Here is a 15,028-nt window from a genome sequence, read left to right as displayed (position 1 = left end):
TTGGACGTCGGCAGATCGAACTGTCCTCCATTGCGGAGACTCTCGTTCGGGCTCTGTCTCGGGCATTGACCGATTCGCTAGTTCCTTTCACTCTCAGTGAAGAACAGAATGCGGACGATGTCTCTGCGCTTTTGGCCGCATTGGCCAAGGTCAATGAGGAACAATTGCGTCTTTCCTCCCTGCAGTACACCCAAGCGGTACTCTGCAGGAGGGATCTCTTCCTCTCGCAGTCCCAATTCACGGAACTGGCTACTAGGGAGACCTTGAGAGTCTCCCCGGTCTCAGAGGAGTCTCTCTTCTGTCCGCTGGCACTGGATGCCAGACAGAAGGAGATTCAGTCAAACAAGGACAGTCAGTTCCTTGACTACACTCTGAAGGGGGTGAAACAGTCTCAGCCTTCTAAACAGAAGCAGGCTCAGACATCGTCTAACCCCAAGCCAGCTCAGAAGCGGCAGGCTCCGCCGGCCGCTCGTGGTGGGAAGAAGAGGACGGCATCGGGGAGGGGGCGTGGCGGCTCTGGAAGTAAGCCACACCCCAATGAAGCGCTCCCGATCTCACCTCCCTCCCGCCCTCCACCTTGGTGATGGCGGGAGGCCCCTCCCGGGCACTTTCTCGTTGGATGTCGGTAGTAGACAGCCAATGGATTGTGGGAGTGGTGAGATCGGGCTTCCGTCTACTCTGGCGGGAGGAAAAGGCGCCTCTTACCCGAGTGCCTCCGCGGTTCAAGCCCCCCTTCTCGCAGGAAGCACGTTCCGTCTTGCAGTCGGAAATTGCCTCCCTGGAGCAGAAGGGCGCGGTGGAGAGAGTTCGGGTCCACAGCTCCCTGGGATTTTACGGGCGTCTGTTCGCTGTTCCCAAAGCATCAGGAGGATGGCGTCCCGTGTTGGATTTATCTCTCCTCAATACTTTCTTGAGGGAGATAAAATTCAAGATGGAGACGCCAGCCTCTGTCCGAGACTCTCTCCGCCCAGGAGACTGGGTGACCTCGATCGATCTCACGGACGCATACTTTCACATTCTTATGCATCCGGCCGACCGGAAATGGCTTCGTTTCCGGTGGGGAGATCAGATCTACCAGTTTCGCGCACTCCCTTTCGGGCTGTCTCTCGCACCATGGATTTTCACCATGGTGGTGAGACAGGTCTGTGCACTGGTGAGGTCCCAGGGTATCCGTCTGCGGGCTTATCTGGACGACTGGCTCATCATGAACCAGTCCCAGAGCGGCTGTTCGCAGGATACCCTGACGGTTCTTCGAGAATCCAACTCGTTGGGGTTCTCGATCAACCGGGTAAAGTCGGAGCTGACCCCGTCACAGACATTCACTTATCTGGGGATGTCTTTCGACACGGTCGCTTGGACTGTCCAGCCTTCTCAGAGAAGGGTGGACAAGCTCCAAGCCCAGATTCGCTCCACTTTACCTCTCCTGATGGCTTCCATCCGCTCGCTCGCATCCATCTTGGGGCAGATGGAGTCTATGGCTCTTCTGGTTTCACTGGGCCGGGTCCACAAACGTCCGCTTCAGTTCGCGCTGAAGCCGTTTGTGGACTCTCCTCTGGTGGACTGGGACGCCCTCATCCCTTTGCAGGGATGGTTCCAGTCTGCGACCCTTCCGTGGTTGGACACGGAGTGGGTCTGCAGAGGTGTTCCGATCGTCGTGCCCCTCCCCGACCTGGACCTCTTTACAGATGCGTCCAGGGAGGGTTGGGGGGCACATACAGATCTTCAGACTACTTCCGGTCTGTGGACGACGGAGCAGTCCTTGTGGCACATCAACTTGCTGGAGCTAGAGGCAGTTGCTCTAGCTCTGGCCAAGTTTCTGCCCTCCCTGTACGCCAAACATGTTCGTCTGTTTACAGACAACATGACAGTGGCGGCGTACATCAACAAGCAGGGAGGCTCGCGGTCCCCGTCTCTCTCGGAGAGGGCTTGCGAGATCCTGGTGTGGTGCTTTCAGCATCATATCACGATCTCGGCCAGGTACCTTCCAGGGAGGCTGAACACTTTGGCGGATGCACTCAGTCGTTCCGGTACAGTGCTTCAGTCGGAGTGGACGATCACTCACGGGGCACTGCTTCGCCTTTGGGCCCAGGTCCAAAAGCCTCTGGTGGACCTTTTTGCCACAAGGTACTCAAAGAGGCTTCCGGTGTTCGTCTCGCCATTCCCGGACCCTCAGGCATGGCGAGTGAACGCTCTGGACTTTCCCTGGACGGGTCTGGAGGCGTACGCCTTTCCTCCCTTTCCGTTACTCAGCCGAGTAATCCGGAAAGCGGAGATGGAGGAGCCGGCCCTTCTTCTTCTGGTCGCTCCTCTGTGGCCGTCGCAGGTCTGGTTTCCAGATCTTCTTCGGCTCGCCCAAGGGCCCCCCATTCCTCTCGCACTCGTGCGAGGGGAACTAGTGCAGCCCCGAACAGGCATTCCACACGAGGAGCCCAGTCTTCTGAAGCTTCACGTGTGGAAGTTGTTCGGGACTCGCTGAAGCGCTCTGGGGCGTCGTCTTTGACTCTGGACTTGGTGGCTCGCTCGCATAGAGCGTCCACCTCTTCAGTTTATGCTTCCCACTGGAAGGCATGGACTGCCTGGTGTTCAGCTAGAGGGGTGAGTTCGGTGGCTCCGCGCTCTATTCAGGTCGCTAACCACCTCTCTTTCATGTCTTCGCAGGGCGCCTCAGTCTCCTCGTTGAGGGTCCGGCGCTCCGCTATCTCGGCGACTCTTAAGCAGATTGGTCGTTCTGTTCGAGTCGGGGGCGTTATAGCTGCAGTCATTAAAGGGGCTGCTCTTAAGGAAGCTAAAGCTCGTTTGCCCGCTCCCAAGTGGGACTTGTTTTTAATCCTGGAATTCCTTCGTTCTGCGGATTTTGAGCCTTTAAGCGAGGCCAGTCTGTTCAATGTCACTCGCAAAGCGCTGTTTCTCCTTTTGTTGGCTACGGCCCGACGGGGTAGCGAGGTCCACGCCCTGTCGGGTCAGCCTGGAGATATCTCCTTTGAGCCGGACGGTTCCGCATCTTTGCGTTTCCGGCCTGATTTCCTGGCCAAGAATCAGTCTCCGGGGCAGGCCTCTCCGCTGGTTAGAGTTAAGGCTCTGACCAGCGCGTTGGCCCCGGATGACCCCGATTCGGTCAATTGCCCTGTGAGGGCACTTCGTCTGTACTTAGCCCGGACTCAGCCGATTCGGTCTAGTTCTCAGAAGTTGTTGTTTATCTCTCTCCTTACTAGGCGCGAGAAAGATTTGTCGAAGGTAACGTTGGCCCGGTGGGTGTCCTCGCTCATCAAGCAGGCTTATGAGTGGAGTCGCACAAAGAGGGGGGGGGTTATGCCCTCCTTGCCACTTGACTCGGCCCGAGCCCATGAAACGAGGGCGTGGGCATCCTCTCTGGCAGTTCTGCGCTCCAGACGTCTAGAGGAGGTGCTGACAACTGCGTATTGGCGTTCCGAAGATGTTTTCATAAACTTTTATCTTCGGGACGTCACAGCTCTTCGACAGGATGGCTCCAGAGGCCTTCCAGCGCTCATAGCAGCAGGCCAGTTCCTGTCCAGAACTTGATGGTGAGTTTTGATTCATTTCTAGCCCACCGCCTTGTTGATGTTATCTGCTAATGTGATTCGGAGTAAGAATATGATATTAAATGGAAAATTTCCTAAATAAATTATCATTTAATTAATATACTTACCCGAATCACATTCTGTATTCCCTCCCACCTGCCCCGCTTATGGTTTTAAGATTTTTTAAAGCCGTATGATAATAGGCACGTGTTCCTAGAGGAAGTGACGTGGCATACACCCGTATGGGAGGTAACTCCCGGTGTACTGGCCCATTACCAAAGCTACTTTCACTTTCGTTTTGGTGATGGGGTTGCTTCCCTTTAAATTCTTTAGCCGGGTAAGCGTTTTTCAGTGATAAGCATCTCAGGTGACTCAATGCTAATGTGATTCGGGTAAGTATATTAATTAAATGATAATTTATTTAGGAAATTTTCCAATGTAGACGACCTTTAAGCCTTGAATTTTGCTTCAACAACATTTTGTGTGAAACTACAGAATAAAAGTCTCTGGCAGTTGGTAAACAAACAAGAATTTCGGGCTGCTGATTTATACATCCCTTTAACAGAAGAATTAATGCCAAAATACACTTTTTGCTTAAAAACAAAAGAAAATATTTACTTTGTAATATTTTTTAAAACATGAAGCAAGCTGAGTGTTATGTTTCTGAATAATATTTGCTGCCACCATGTCTCATTCTTGTGCCAAGATGGTAAGAATATTTGCAAATAGGGCCACTCAGAGAGTCAGACACAATAATCGCTCTATAAGCAGGCCCCTCCATATGATATTGAAAAAGCCTCCATAAAGGTCCCGGCTAGCTGTGATGTTGTTCGGAAACTTACGCCAAGATCGCAGCTACCTGCGAGGCTCGCGTCAAGGTCGCAGCTACCCGCGATGTTGTTGCGAGGTTCGCGCCAATTGTCGCAGCTAACTTTGATGTTGTTGTGAGGCTCGCGCCAAGGTTGCAGCTACCTGCGATGTTGTTGCGAGGCTCGCGCCAAGGTCGCAGCTACCCGCGATGTTGGCGCGAGCCTCGCACCATGGTCGCAGCTAGCCGCGCTCTTGTCGCGAGCCTCGCGCCAGGGTCACAGCTAGCCGCGATGTTGTCGCGAGGCTCGCGCCAAGGTCGCGGCTAGCCGCGATGTTGTTGCGAGGCTCGCGCCAACATCGCGGCTAGCCGTGACCAGCTGCGACTAGTTGCTGCGATGTGTTTAGATCGCTGCGACCTCGCAACGAGGTCGCAGCGAGGTCGCAGCGATGCCCAGGACGAGGTCAAAGGCATAAGTAAGTAACTTTCTTGTAAGTTACTCACCCGTTTGGTGAGTTAAAATTTCGAGATTTGGCCATCCCTGATATGTATAGATGTATTGATAAGATTGTACTTTCATTTTGTTTGTAGTCCATGATCCTCGACAGAAGAAGGACATCGCTGTGAGGCATCAGTTTCAAGTAGTTCCTAGCTTCGCACTGACCATCCACAAAGCTCAAGGACTGACACTTGAAAGGTAGCTTGCAATAGACAATGTTTGGAAATAACTCTACCAGGATTTGCATGTGTTTGAGACTTGCATCCCGCTTTAGTGATGCCCGGTTCCAGAGAGCCAAACAATACCAATATGTGGTCAACCAGTTAAAACTGAGCACCTATGTTTCACAAACTCCCATGATCTCAACATACACATATGACTAATAGGTTATTTTCTGCAATTGCTTTTTTTTGAGTCACTTGAGAAAAAGTGACTCTATGTAATCGGTCAGTGTTAGTCTGTCCGGCCGTCCGTCCGGCCGGCCGTCCGTCCGGCCGTCCGGCCGGCCGTCCGGCCGGCCGTCCGTAGACACCACCTTAACGTTGGACTTTTCTCGGAAACTATCAAAGCGATCGGGCTCATATTTTGTTTAGTCGTGACCTCCAATGACCTCTACACTTTAACGATGGTTTCGTTGACCTTTGACCTTTTTCAAGGTCACAGGTCAGCGTCAAAGGAAAAATTAGACATTTTATATATTTGACAAAGTTCATCGGATGTGATTGAAACTTTGTAGGATTATTCTTTACATCAAAGTATTTACATCTGTAGCCTTTTACGAACGTTATCAGAAAAACAAGGGAGATAACTAGCCTTTTCTGTTCGGCAACACACAACTTAACGTTGGGCTTTTCTCGGAAACTATAAAAGTGACCGGGCTCAAATTTTATGTGAACGTGACTCATTGTGTTGTGAATAGCAATTTCTTCCTGTCCATCTGATGCCTCATATAATATTCAGAACTGCGAAAGTGACTCGATCGAGCGTTTGCTCTTCTTGTTTAACTGCATGGCCTACAAAAATTGTGTGCTTTCGCTTGCAGGTCAATATATATTTTTTTTAACTAAACAAATCTGGTACGACACAGCAAACCATGTATTATTCTCTTTTTTTTGCCCTCTGCTTCTTTCTCTCTGTAAACTTGTATGGCTAGTTATGTAGAGGTTACATGCCAAGTCTCAGTGATTATTAAAAATAATCGTCGAAGTTAGCGGATCATGAAAAATGCGATGTTTTTCATGACCGCGAACTGAGACCATTATTTTTGATATTTCCTGTTCTTGACTAAAATCAATTACACAGTTATGTTGTTATTCTGCTGTGGCGGTAAAGTCAGATAGTGTGTGTTCTGTTCATGTTTTGGTATCGCTCAGGAAATGTTCTTTCCTTGAATGTGACTAGCAGACGAAGTTTTACACCCATGTTCAAATGTTAAAAACTGTATGAAGTTCAGTTTTCTGGGGCAAAATAGGTTGTGAAACTGCTGCATGTTCTTTACATTGATTAGATGTTTGCATTTGATTGGGTGTGATCTGTTTATAAAATGAAATATTGTTGAAAACTTACCGTCGGATTGCAGTCTCTTGTCGATGCAGCTAAAATCTGAAAGGGGAACTACTCGTGTTGCTTGACAAAACATGAGAGTTACTTGCCTTGGAATCGTGCTAGCTATAAATGATTGTGCACGGCAGATCTGAATTCAGAAAACAACCAAACTCATGGAATTCATATTGAGATTCATATGTTCAAGCCTGTAGTTGCTGTATGGTTGTATTGTTTGCTCCAGAAATGTATATTTTGTACATTAGAGTGTTCTGAACTTTTGAGTCGCAAAAAGTAGATCCACAATGTGTACATTCTCTACCCATGAGCTATCAAGGATTCCGACCCGTTGTGATTTTGGTTGTTGGGTAAGTTACTGAAAAATAACTAGCCCTACAATTTAAGTTTACAAAGAGAAAGAAGCAGAGGGGGGAATCATTTTCGGCAACTTACCCAGCAACAAAAATGTTATTACCCAACATACATGTTTAGGAGCTAGACTTTGTGGGATCTACTTTTGTGATTGGAGCAAACAATTCAAACATACCGCATTTAAATCGTAAATAAAAATGTTTGATTGTGTGATAAATAGAACTAGAAGGTTGGTTTCTTCATTCAAGGGTGGAGATTGACTGTGAAGAAGTCTTCCAACCTGGCCAAATTGGAGTTGCCTTGGGTCGAGCAAGAAGCATTGAAGGCTTGCGAGTGGTGAACTTTGACACAAGAAAAGTTCTTCCTCAACCTTCTACCGTGCATGACTACTACAAAGTTGGTTCCGCTGAAGTCAACGAAAATTTGACCTGTTGCAGGCACAAAAGGTAAGTTCATTATCTTGTCTCTGTTGCCACTCATAAACATTTTTATCATCAATCATCATGCTACTCTTGTACAAAGGGTTGATAAATTAGTGATGCATACTCCAGGTTGATAAACTACACTCTGAAATTAAAAGTGTAGCGTGAAACTTAGCTTCGTTGGAACTAAACAACAGAGTGTCACAAAATGTCACATAGGATGTGACCTTTTTGTCCCAGGAGTTATCTCTCAGTTGAATAATATGTATGTGTTGCTTTCTTGCAAATAAGATTCAGTTATAATGAGCAAAGGACAATCAACAAAATACCAGAAGTCCAAAGGTTTGAGGCAAATAAACTTTTTCTTACTGTTTCTTTTGGACGATCAAAATGGACCACTCTAAATTTACGTCTTCCAATATGCATTACTTATGGCACCACCCAGTATGCTCTCCAGCAAAAGACAGCAAACATTTTTTCTTGCAACCAAATTTGTATTCATAAAGCAATCATAAAACAATGATAATGATCACATAAAACCATATTAATTTTTGCTGTTAATGACAGGTGTGTACTTATATTAAATCGGGGTATTCAAAAAGGCTTGATCAGGTCGAGTATATATTTTTCTCGTGTCTTTCAGGTTCCAAACTACATATGCTGAGGACACAGCCAATGAGCCACGTGAAGAAGACGTTCCACTGGAAGGGATGGATCAGGAACCCCTAGACGACGACCCAGATCTGGACTGCACTCCACTGGAGTTCAAGGCAGTTCTTGTGGATCTCACAAATAAACAGGTGACGCCACAACAAAAATCAGTTTCCCAAGCTGCTAAACAGCTGCTTATGACACCTGTACTGGTTGATGAGTTCCTCAGGAAAGTCTATGGCTTCATGCTGCGAAAGATTCTGGCCCTCTCATCCGCAGAGAAAGTTGACAGCAGACTGATAACCATATTTTATTCAGAGTGTCATGCTTTTCTTTCTTCCAGGCAATACTTTGTCCTCTGCCGTTTCTTGTTTGGTTGTGAAGCTGCTGTTACCGATGCGAACTTCTTGGTTGCTCACGCACTGGTGTTGAAAGTCCGACAACTCGTCGTCCACCAAGAAGCCAGAAGAAGACAACCAAACGTTCCTGGCACTGCAGAGAAGTCGAACATCAGACTACAACCAGACCTCTCCGATGCACCAGACTGCAGGGCCAAGGTGCGCCACGTAGCCGGATATTGTATTGCGAAACTGCGCGAAAGGAAGCGGAAAGCTCTCATGAATAATATATTTAAGAAAGGTGAAGCAGCTGAGCAGGCACTTTGTGACGCTGACAACGCACTTGATCTCCTTGGACAAGCAAGTCTTACTGAATCCGAGGCATCAGCTCTGACGTCAGATTCAGATAGTTTGTCCGAAACTGCACGCAAGCAGAATGTGAGGCAGAGCCTGACGCATGTCACCGACACTGTGTATGTGTTTTTTGAGTGTCTTGTTTTAACCATTTTGTCCTTACAAACGGAAGACAATCTTCATGACCATGGGAAGCTCCTCTATCATTTTGTAGTTGACAAAGTGATTGATGATGTACACCTGTTCAGTCTGTGGACACACATTTTTTCTGCCCCACCATCTTCAAGACTTGGAGATAATGAAAACTCCATAGAAGGTGTCTTGAAGAGGGTGGTTGACAGAGTTGAATGTCTCACAGGGCTGTTCAGGGACATTGTACACATTTCTTTAAACATTTTGAATAACCAATTTCGAAAAGATTTCTTACATCAGCTGCAGGTGCAAAAAGAAGCTGCACACAGAATTCAAATAAAAATAAAGAAAATGAAAACAAAGCAAGAAGCGCAACTATCATATTATTACTTTGATGAGGATGCTTCCCATGGGAAGATTGTCTTTCTGCATTGACTGCAGGCAGTGTTGCAGTCAGGGGGCAGCTGCGACCACTTTACCAAGAATCAATTGCTCACAATTTGTGATTTCTACAAAGTTAGATCATCAATGCGAATGAAGAAAGACGATCTCATGCAACAGCTGAAGGACTTTTGCACTCAACCTGTAGCTGAAGGTATGGCATGTGCTGGTCCTTCCATGCCAAGTACATCCGGAACTGAGAGTGAGAGTGCAATCGACATAGGTTCAGGGATTCAAACAGTTATGCCTTCATCAAGTCCCTCAAAGTGTCATCTGTGCAAGGGCCAGTACAAGAAACGACAGCACTGGATCACTTGTGATTCTTGTCGTGCATGGTTTCACAGAAAATGTGCTGGTATGGGGAAAAGCACAGACTGGTCACATTACTGCGAACAAGGGGCAAAATGCATGGTACTGCAAAAACTGTGATACTGCAGGCATCCTGTAGTATGTCAAGCTTGCTCCGTTTCTTTCAGGTGTAGCCCCAATTCAAGAGCTTAGATAGATATCTGGACTTGAAACTGTTCTATTTAACTTTGTCTTTCTGTTAAAGTCTATAGTGCAAATGAGTGATACTATAACTGAAGTGCAAAGACACTTTGAAGGTGATGAAGTCATAACTACATGCATAAAATGCATAAAATATTTGCATTGCATGATGATCGAACTGTGCTGCAAAAATATTTTGAATGAAAATTGAAAATATAGATATTGAGAATATCTCTGATGGTTTTAGATGTGAGTGTTCAATACTCTGCATCACAAAAAAGCTTGCTCAGAGTATTTGAAATTGTTTGTACAGTACATATTTGATGTTCCCTTTTGTAGTGTCACTTATTATGAAATGTCATCATTTTACATTATATTTGGTATTGCATGCTATTAACAGAGGGGTGACAAAAGTGATGCATACTCAAGGTTGATAAACTACAAACTGAAAACCCATTTGGAGTCGGGCACAAAATGTTGTCAGAACTTAAGAAAGGAGCGTTACAAAATTTCACTTGGCGACTAACTTTTGTCTCAAGAAAATTAACTTGCTTACAGTGAAGTAAACACCTTTTTGTGCAGGTGAAAAAAGCTAAATAATCTTAATAATGAACAGCAACAACGTTTGAGAGAAATTAAGAGAATATTTCATAACTTTTGAGTTGCGTGAAAAATTGTACTTAGTCTTAATCAAGTTAATGAGAGCGTCAATTTTCATTGGTCGTGGTAGACTGCCAGGGATGTTGCTACATATTCATCCCTATAGGACAAATTTCCTAGCTCTTCAGCATCAATAGGACATTTGACCGCTTTCAGAAATTTCAATAGGACATCAGAATTGTTTCATTTTCAAGAATGACGCTCGCCGTGTTACCCCCTGTTTTTGACCCTAATGTAGCACAGGATGCCGTTGAATAGCGAAACGTGTTCAGCTTTTGTTGAACTTTGGCAGGTTTTATTTCTATTTTTCGGTGGCATAACTAAGTGCGCTTCGTCAAAATGTCTCGAACTGAAGCAAAAGCAGACGCAAAGACTAAGTCAGTTGGAGTTGTCTTCCATACTCCTAACTTTAATGTGCTGCAGAAAGGTGTCACCCAAACGCAACATCCGCATTGCACAACTTTAGTGCACCTATACGCGAGAGTGCTTGGTCGCTTTTTGAAAATGTGTATCTTGAAAGGAACATTAACGAGTATCGCGCTGTCCGAAGGAATTGAGTTCTTATCGGACAGGGATGTCAGCGCTCAGTTCAAAAAGATAGGACATGTGACCGCCATGCGGCTGTGAATCAGACATTTGAGCCTCTGAATCGGTCTGTCCGATGTCCGATGCCTAACGACATCCCTGAACTGCTGATTATGAATTTTGGCTGTGTGCAGCTTCTTTCCTGTGCTAGTTGAACAATTTGAAATCGAGGATTGTTTGTTATAATCTGCTGTACTTACTACCATGTGAATTGCTATTTAGATGTTTCCACGGGTATATTATCTACAATTTCCTATCCCCCTTCATTTGCTCCGTCAACACTACTTCTAATTATAATGTTCTTATGATTTTGCAGTTAACTGTATAATCATTTTTATTTTTAATTTGTATTCATGCTAGATGTTCTTAGTGATTTTTGCTCTGTTACATGTGTACCATATTGAATTCAGAATTTTTCAATTATTATGTAATATTTTAAAGTTTTGTACTTAATAATAGGTATGTTTATATATTGCTATTCTGGTAGGCACGTGGGGGATTCGGGGGTTGTGATAGGGTTGGCTCAAACAGCCCTACTGCAATCATAATGGGCCATATTCCGCAGGAAATTGCTCAATATCCTTTTCACATTCTAAAAAACAAAGACGCATGTTTCTGGGTTGTTGGATGTGTATTAGGTACACGTATACATGGCCAGGTTTGCTTCTGTGGCTGGTCGACAGACGATGCAATTTGCACATTTTGTTTCTTACTGTAGGTGAAATACATTCTGTGTAAAATCTAGTTCTTATTATTAAGAGTTTGGCGCTGTCTAAGTTAACTCATCTGTTTATGAGTTTACCTGACCCTGATGATAAGTTTTTGTTTGATTTGAATAGGTTATTTTTTTCATTTCTATGGAATGGTAAGAAAGATAGAATAAAGAGAACAACAGCATATCAGTCGTTTGAAGAGGGGGGGGGGGCTTAAAATGGTGGATTTGAAATGCTTTTTGTCAGCTCTGAAGATATCATGGTTACAGCGAGTCCTTTGTAGTGAAGGAAAAGTAACTAAACTTCTAAAAGCTCTGTGTCCACTTGTACATAACATTCACAAGAGAGGAGGTGAGTTTGGAAACATATTGATGCAAAGAGTTCAAAATTCTTTCTGGAGAGATGTTTTCAAACATTATAAACATTTTGCATGCAAATGTGTCCCCATCTCCTTGAGTGATTTTGCTTCAGAGCGTCTGTATTATAATGTACATATTTGCATAGATAAAAAGGTTATTTTTAACAGGAATTGGATGGAAAACGGCATTATTACTTGTCGGTCACTTGATGAGAGCCGATGGTTTTTTTGTCATATAACGATTTTAAATTGAAACATCCAAATTTACAACTGAATTTTGTTTTTTTCGAGGGCGTTATGCGCTCAGTTAAGAATTTTCATAAAAGACTAAAGTTAGATGCAGTTTTAAACAATGTTTTTCATATTGGTGATGATGTTGTATGGAAACAAATAGCTAAAGGTGGAGTAAAACATATATATACCCATCTTGTGAAAAATGATGGCAATTTACAGTGCATGGAAAAATGGGCTGATTTATTAAATTTTGATGTAAATGTTGGAAAGGTATTTCTGACAATAAGGCGAACTACACAAGACACATACCTAAGGTGGTTCCAATATAGAATACTACATAGAATTTTTCCCACTCAAGGCCTGTTATTTTTGATGAAAATTTCTGACACATCACTATGTAGCTTTTGTACACAGGAAGAGGAAACCTTAGAACATTTGTTTTGGGAGTGCACAAGAGTTAAGCTTTTTTGGTCTGATTTCACAGAATTGTTATGTCAAAATTTCACACATTGCAGTAATTTGAATTTGTCTTCTTCTTCTTCTACGTTCCCGGATTTGAATTTGTCAAAAGAGCTTGTCATTTTAGGGTATTTAGACAACTTTCATACGGATGCTGTTTTTGATTTGTTTATTCTCCTTGCCAAACAAAGTATATTTGGAGCCAAATTAAATAAGTCAGTCCCAACATTAAATGTTTTTGTGAAAATTGTTAAACAAAGGTTTTTGGTCGAAAAGTATAATGCTAGTGTAAATAATTATTGTGGTAAATTTGAAAAAGAGTGGTGTTTATATCTATAGACACTTTTTTCATTGATGCTATAGGATAATTGTATTGATTGATTTCGTATGAACATTTTTGAATGTGATACCCCCTGACCCATTTACTCACAACAGGTTATACAGTACTTTTATGCCGATAATTAAACCCCATGTATACTTGGAGGCTAAATTGTGACCACCGTCCCCACCTACCCCCCCCCCAACCTCAGTTACCCCCCCCCCCCCCAACAACCTCAGTTACCCCCCCCCCCCCCCCCCCCCTTCCATATCCCCTGTCTTTTCAACAACCCACCCTACTGTCTATGTCTGTGTCTTGTCTAGGTATGTACGTGTGTATGCGCTTTGTTGATAAACTCGGTGTATGATGTCTGCTATACTATGTTTATGTGTATATAAAGGAAATAAAAAAAAGAGCAGATGGAAAAAAATCTAGTTCTTTAACAAGAACAAACCTTGCAAAAGTCAGACTTTTGAACAATTTATAGATAATAAGTAAGCAAGCATGAAACCAGGCATATTGACTTATAATGCCAAACATTCAGAGCTTCTCTTGTCTTCTCCATGATACATGTCCATGAGTGTTTCAATGTTCAGTGATTTCCGTGGATACATGTATGCACATGTTGTTGTCCACAAAAGGCAACATGGTCCATTCTGGTAGTTGTTGCTGACAAAAACATGTTTTCAGAATACAATGGCAGAATAGCAATATAAACGCTATTGTGTTTCCAACATAACAATAAGGTCTAATATATATTTAGACTCGAACAAGTATAATGTGACTCATCTTTGACTCGTCTAAATATTGGAACCTAGCTATTGTTACGCTGCAAAAACAATAGCTGTTAATGATGATATTGATAAAGACCATTTATTAATCTTGTTTATTTGTTAACAGTAAGAACATTTTCCATTTTTATGTAACATTTTAATGGACAATAAAGTGTTTTTATTGTTATTGTTATGTTGAAATAACATGAGGTCTCTACAGTGTAGGGACTATGCTGCATTATTTTATGGTCTGTATGGGGGGGGGGGGGGAGGATGGGATAGAACCACTTGTTAATTGTTTCTTGTTCACAAAAGCATTAATCAAAAAATTGCTCCAGGGGTTCTAGAATGTTAGGAAATATGCAAGTAGTAAGTGGTGAAGTTACATTGTGTGAAAGGATTATCTGCCTTGCTTTGATAAGAAATGTTTTATTTTGTTAGTTTGTTATTCAAAATATTCTAAAATTCATTTCCTTTGCTGAAGCAAAAATTAAATTCAGCTACAGAAACAACATTACATGTGTCTTGTCTAAATGAATGGTTGGACGAATTGTGTTTTGTGTTTTAATTGGAACAAATATAATTAACTTTGTGGTAAAGTATTAAAGAAGATTGTAATTCAATCAAGTTTGCGTTTTAATAAAACAGATCCTGTGATTGGTCAGAATGCCACAACTCATTCAAAATTACCGGTCACTATTTGTCGATAGCCACTTGCTAAAAAAGCCATTAGCTACCTGCTGGCGAGGCGCATTGATACAGCCTCAACTATATGAAGGCCAGCGAAATACCGAGACCATAAGGTATGCAAAGTGATGACGTCAAATACGTGCCTTAAGTTGATGCATGAATTCTTCCGGACTACATCAGTCAATTCCAAAGATCGCTTTTGTGATGAAAAGAATTTGTTTTGAGTTAGCTGTCCAGAAACCCGTCGAAAAAGAAGGGAAAATGTATGTGAAAGAAAACAAAAGAGGAGCAGAGTGATAAGATAGGAATACAGATACATATTTCTTGGGACTTGACCCTTGCAGTTGCAGGTAGGTGGACTGAAAGTAGTGTGTGAACAGAACAGAACCAATTCTGTCTGTTTACCATCGCATGAAAGCAGGAAAGAGATCGTCGTCAGATTGAATTACAACATAATCGCTCCGTCGGGCTTCAATTAACTTTGGTCGGGCGTCAATCCACGATGACAACCTCGAAATTCCAAATGAAAGCATGTTAATTAATGTGTAATTATAAAACACTTAGACATAGAAATCTTCATTATTTGAAAAATGAAATAGCCTAGATGTTTTAACTTAGCACACGCCTCAACATATCTTCATATAATTAAA

The 15,028-nt window shown here is 43.4% G+C and overlaps 2 protein-coding genes across 2 annotated transcripts in view; one reads left to right on the top strand and one right to left on the bottom strand.

The window, feature by feature from the left end:
• The window catches only part of LOC138975591 (uncharacterized), a 57,945-nt gene that overhangs the window by 30,259 nt on the left and 12,658 nt on the right, over positions 1 to 15,028 (bottom strand). The gene's annotated exons all lie outside the window — the stretch shown is intronic.
• LOC138950649 (uncharacterized) lies at positions 4,225 to 13,112 on the top strand. Its single transcript, XM_070322364.1, has 4 exons — positions 4,225 to 4,248; positions 4,914 to 5,044; positions 7,009 to 7,206; positions 7,826 to 13,112. The coding sequence occupies exons 1-4, from the start codon at positions 4,225 to 4,227 to the stop codon at positions 9,090 to 9,092; spliced, it is 1,620 nt and encodes a 539-aa protein (XP_070178465.1). The 3' UTR covers positions 9,093 to 13,112.

The sequence above is a fragment of the Littorina saxatilis genome, linkage group LG1 (assembly GCF_037325665.1).
Source record: "Littorina saxatilis isolate snail1 linkage group LG1, US_GU_Lsax_2.0, whole genome shotgun sequence".
Lineage (NCBI taxonomy): Eukaryota > Metazoa > Mollusca > Gastropoda > Littorinimorpha > Littorinidae > Littorina > Littorina saxatilis.
This window is presented reverse-complemented; position numbering and strand designations above follow the sequence as displayed.

Coding starts and splice junctions, on each gene's coding strand:
- LOC138950649 (XM_070322364.1), top strand. CDS start 4,225: ATGTCTCATTCTTGTGCCAAGATG. Junction 4,249..4,913: donor CTCATTCTTGTGCCAAGATG/GTAAGAATATTT, acceptor ATGTATTGATAA/GATTGTACTTTCATTTTGTT. Junction 7,207..7,825: donor ACCTGTTGCAGGCACAAAAG/GTAAGTTCATTA, acceptor CGTGTCTTTCAG/GTTCCAAACTACATATGCTG.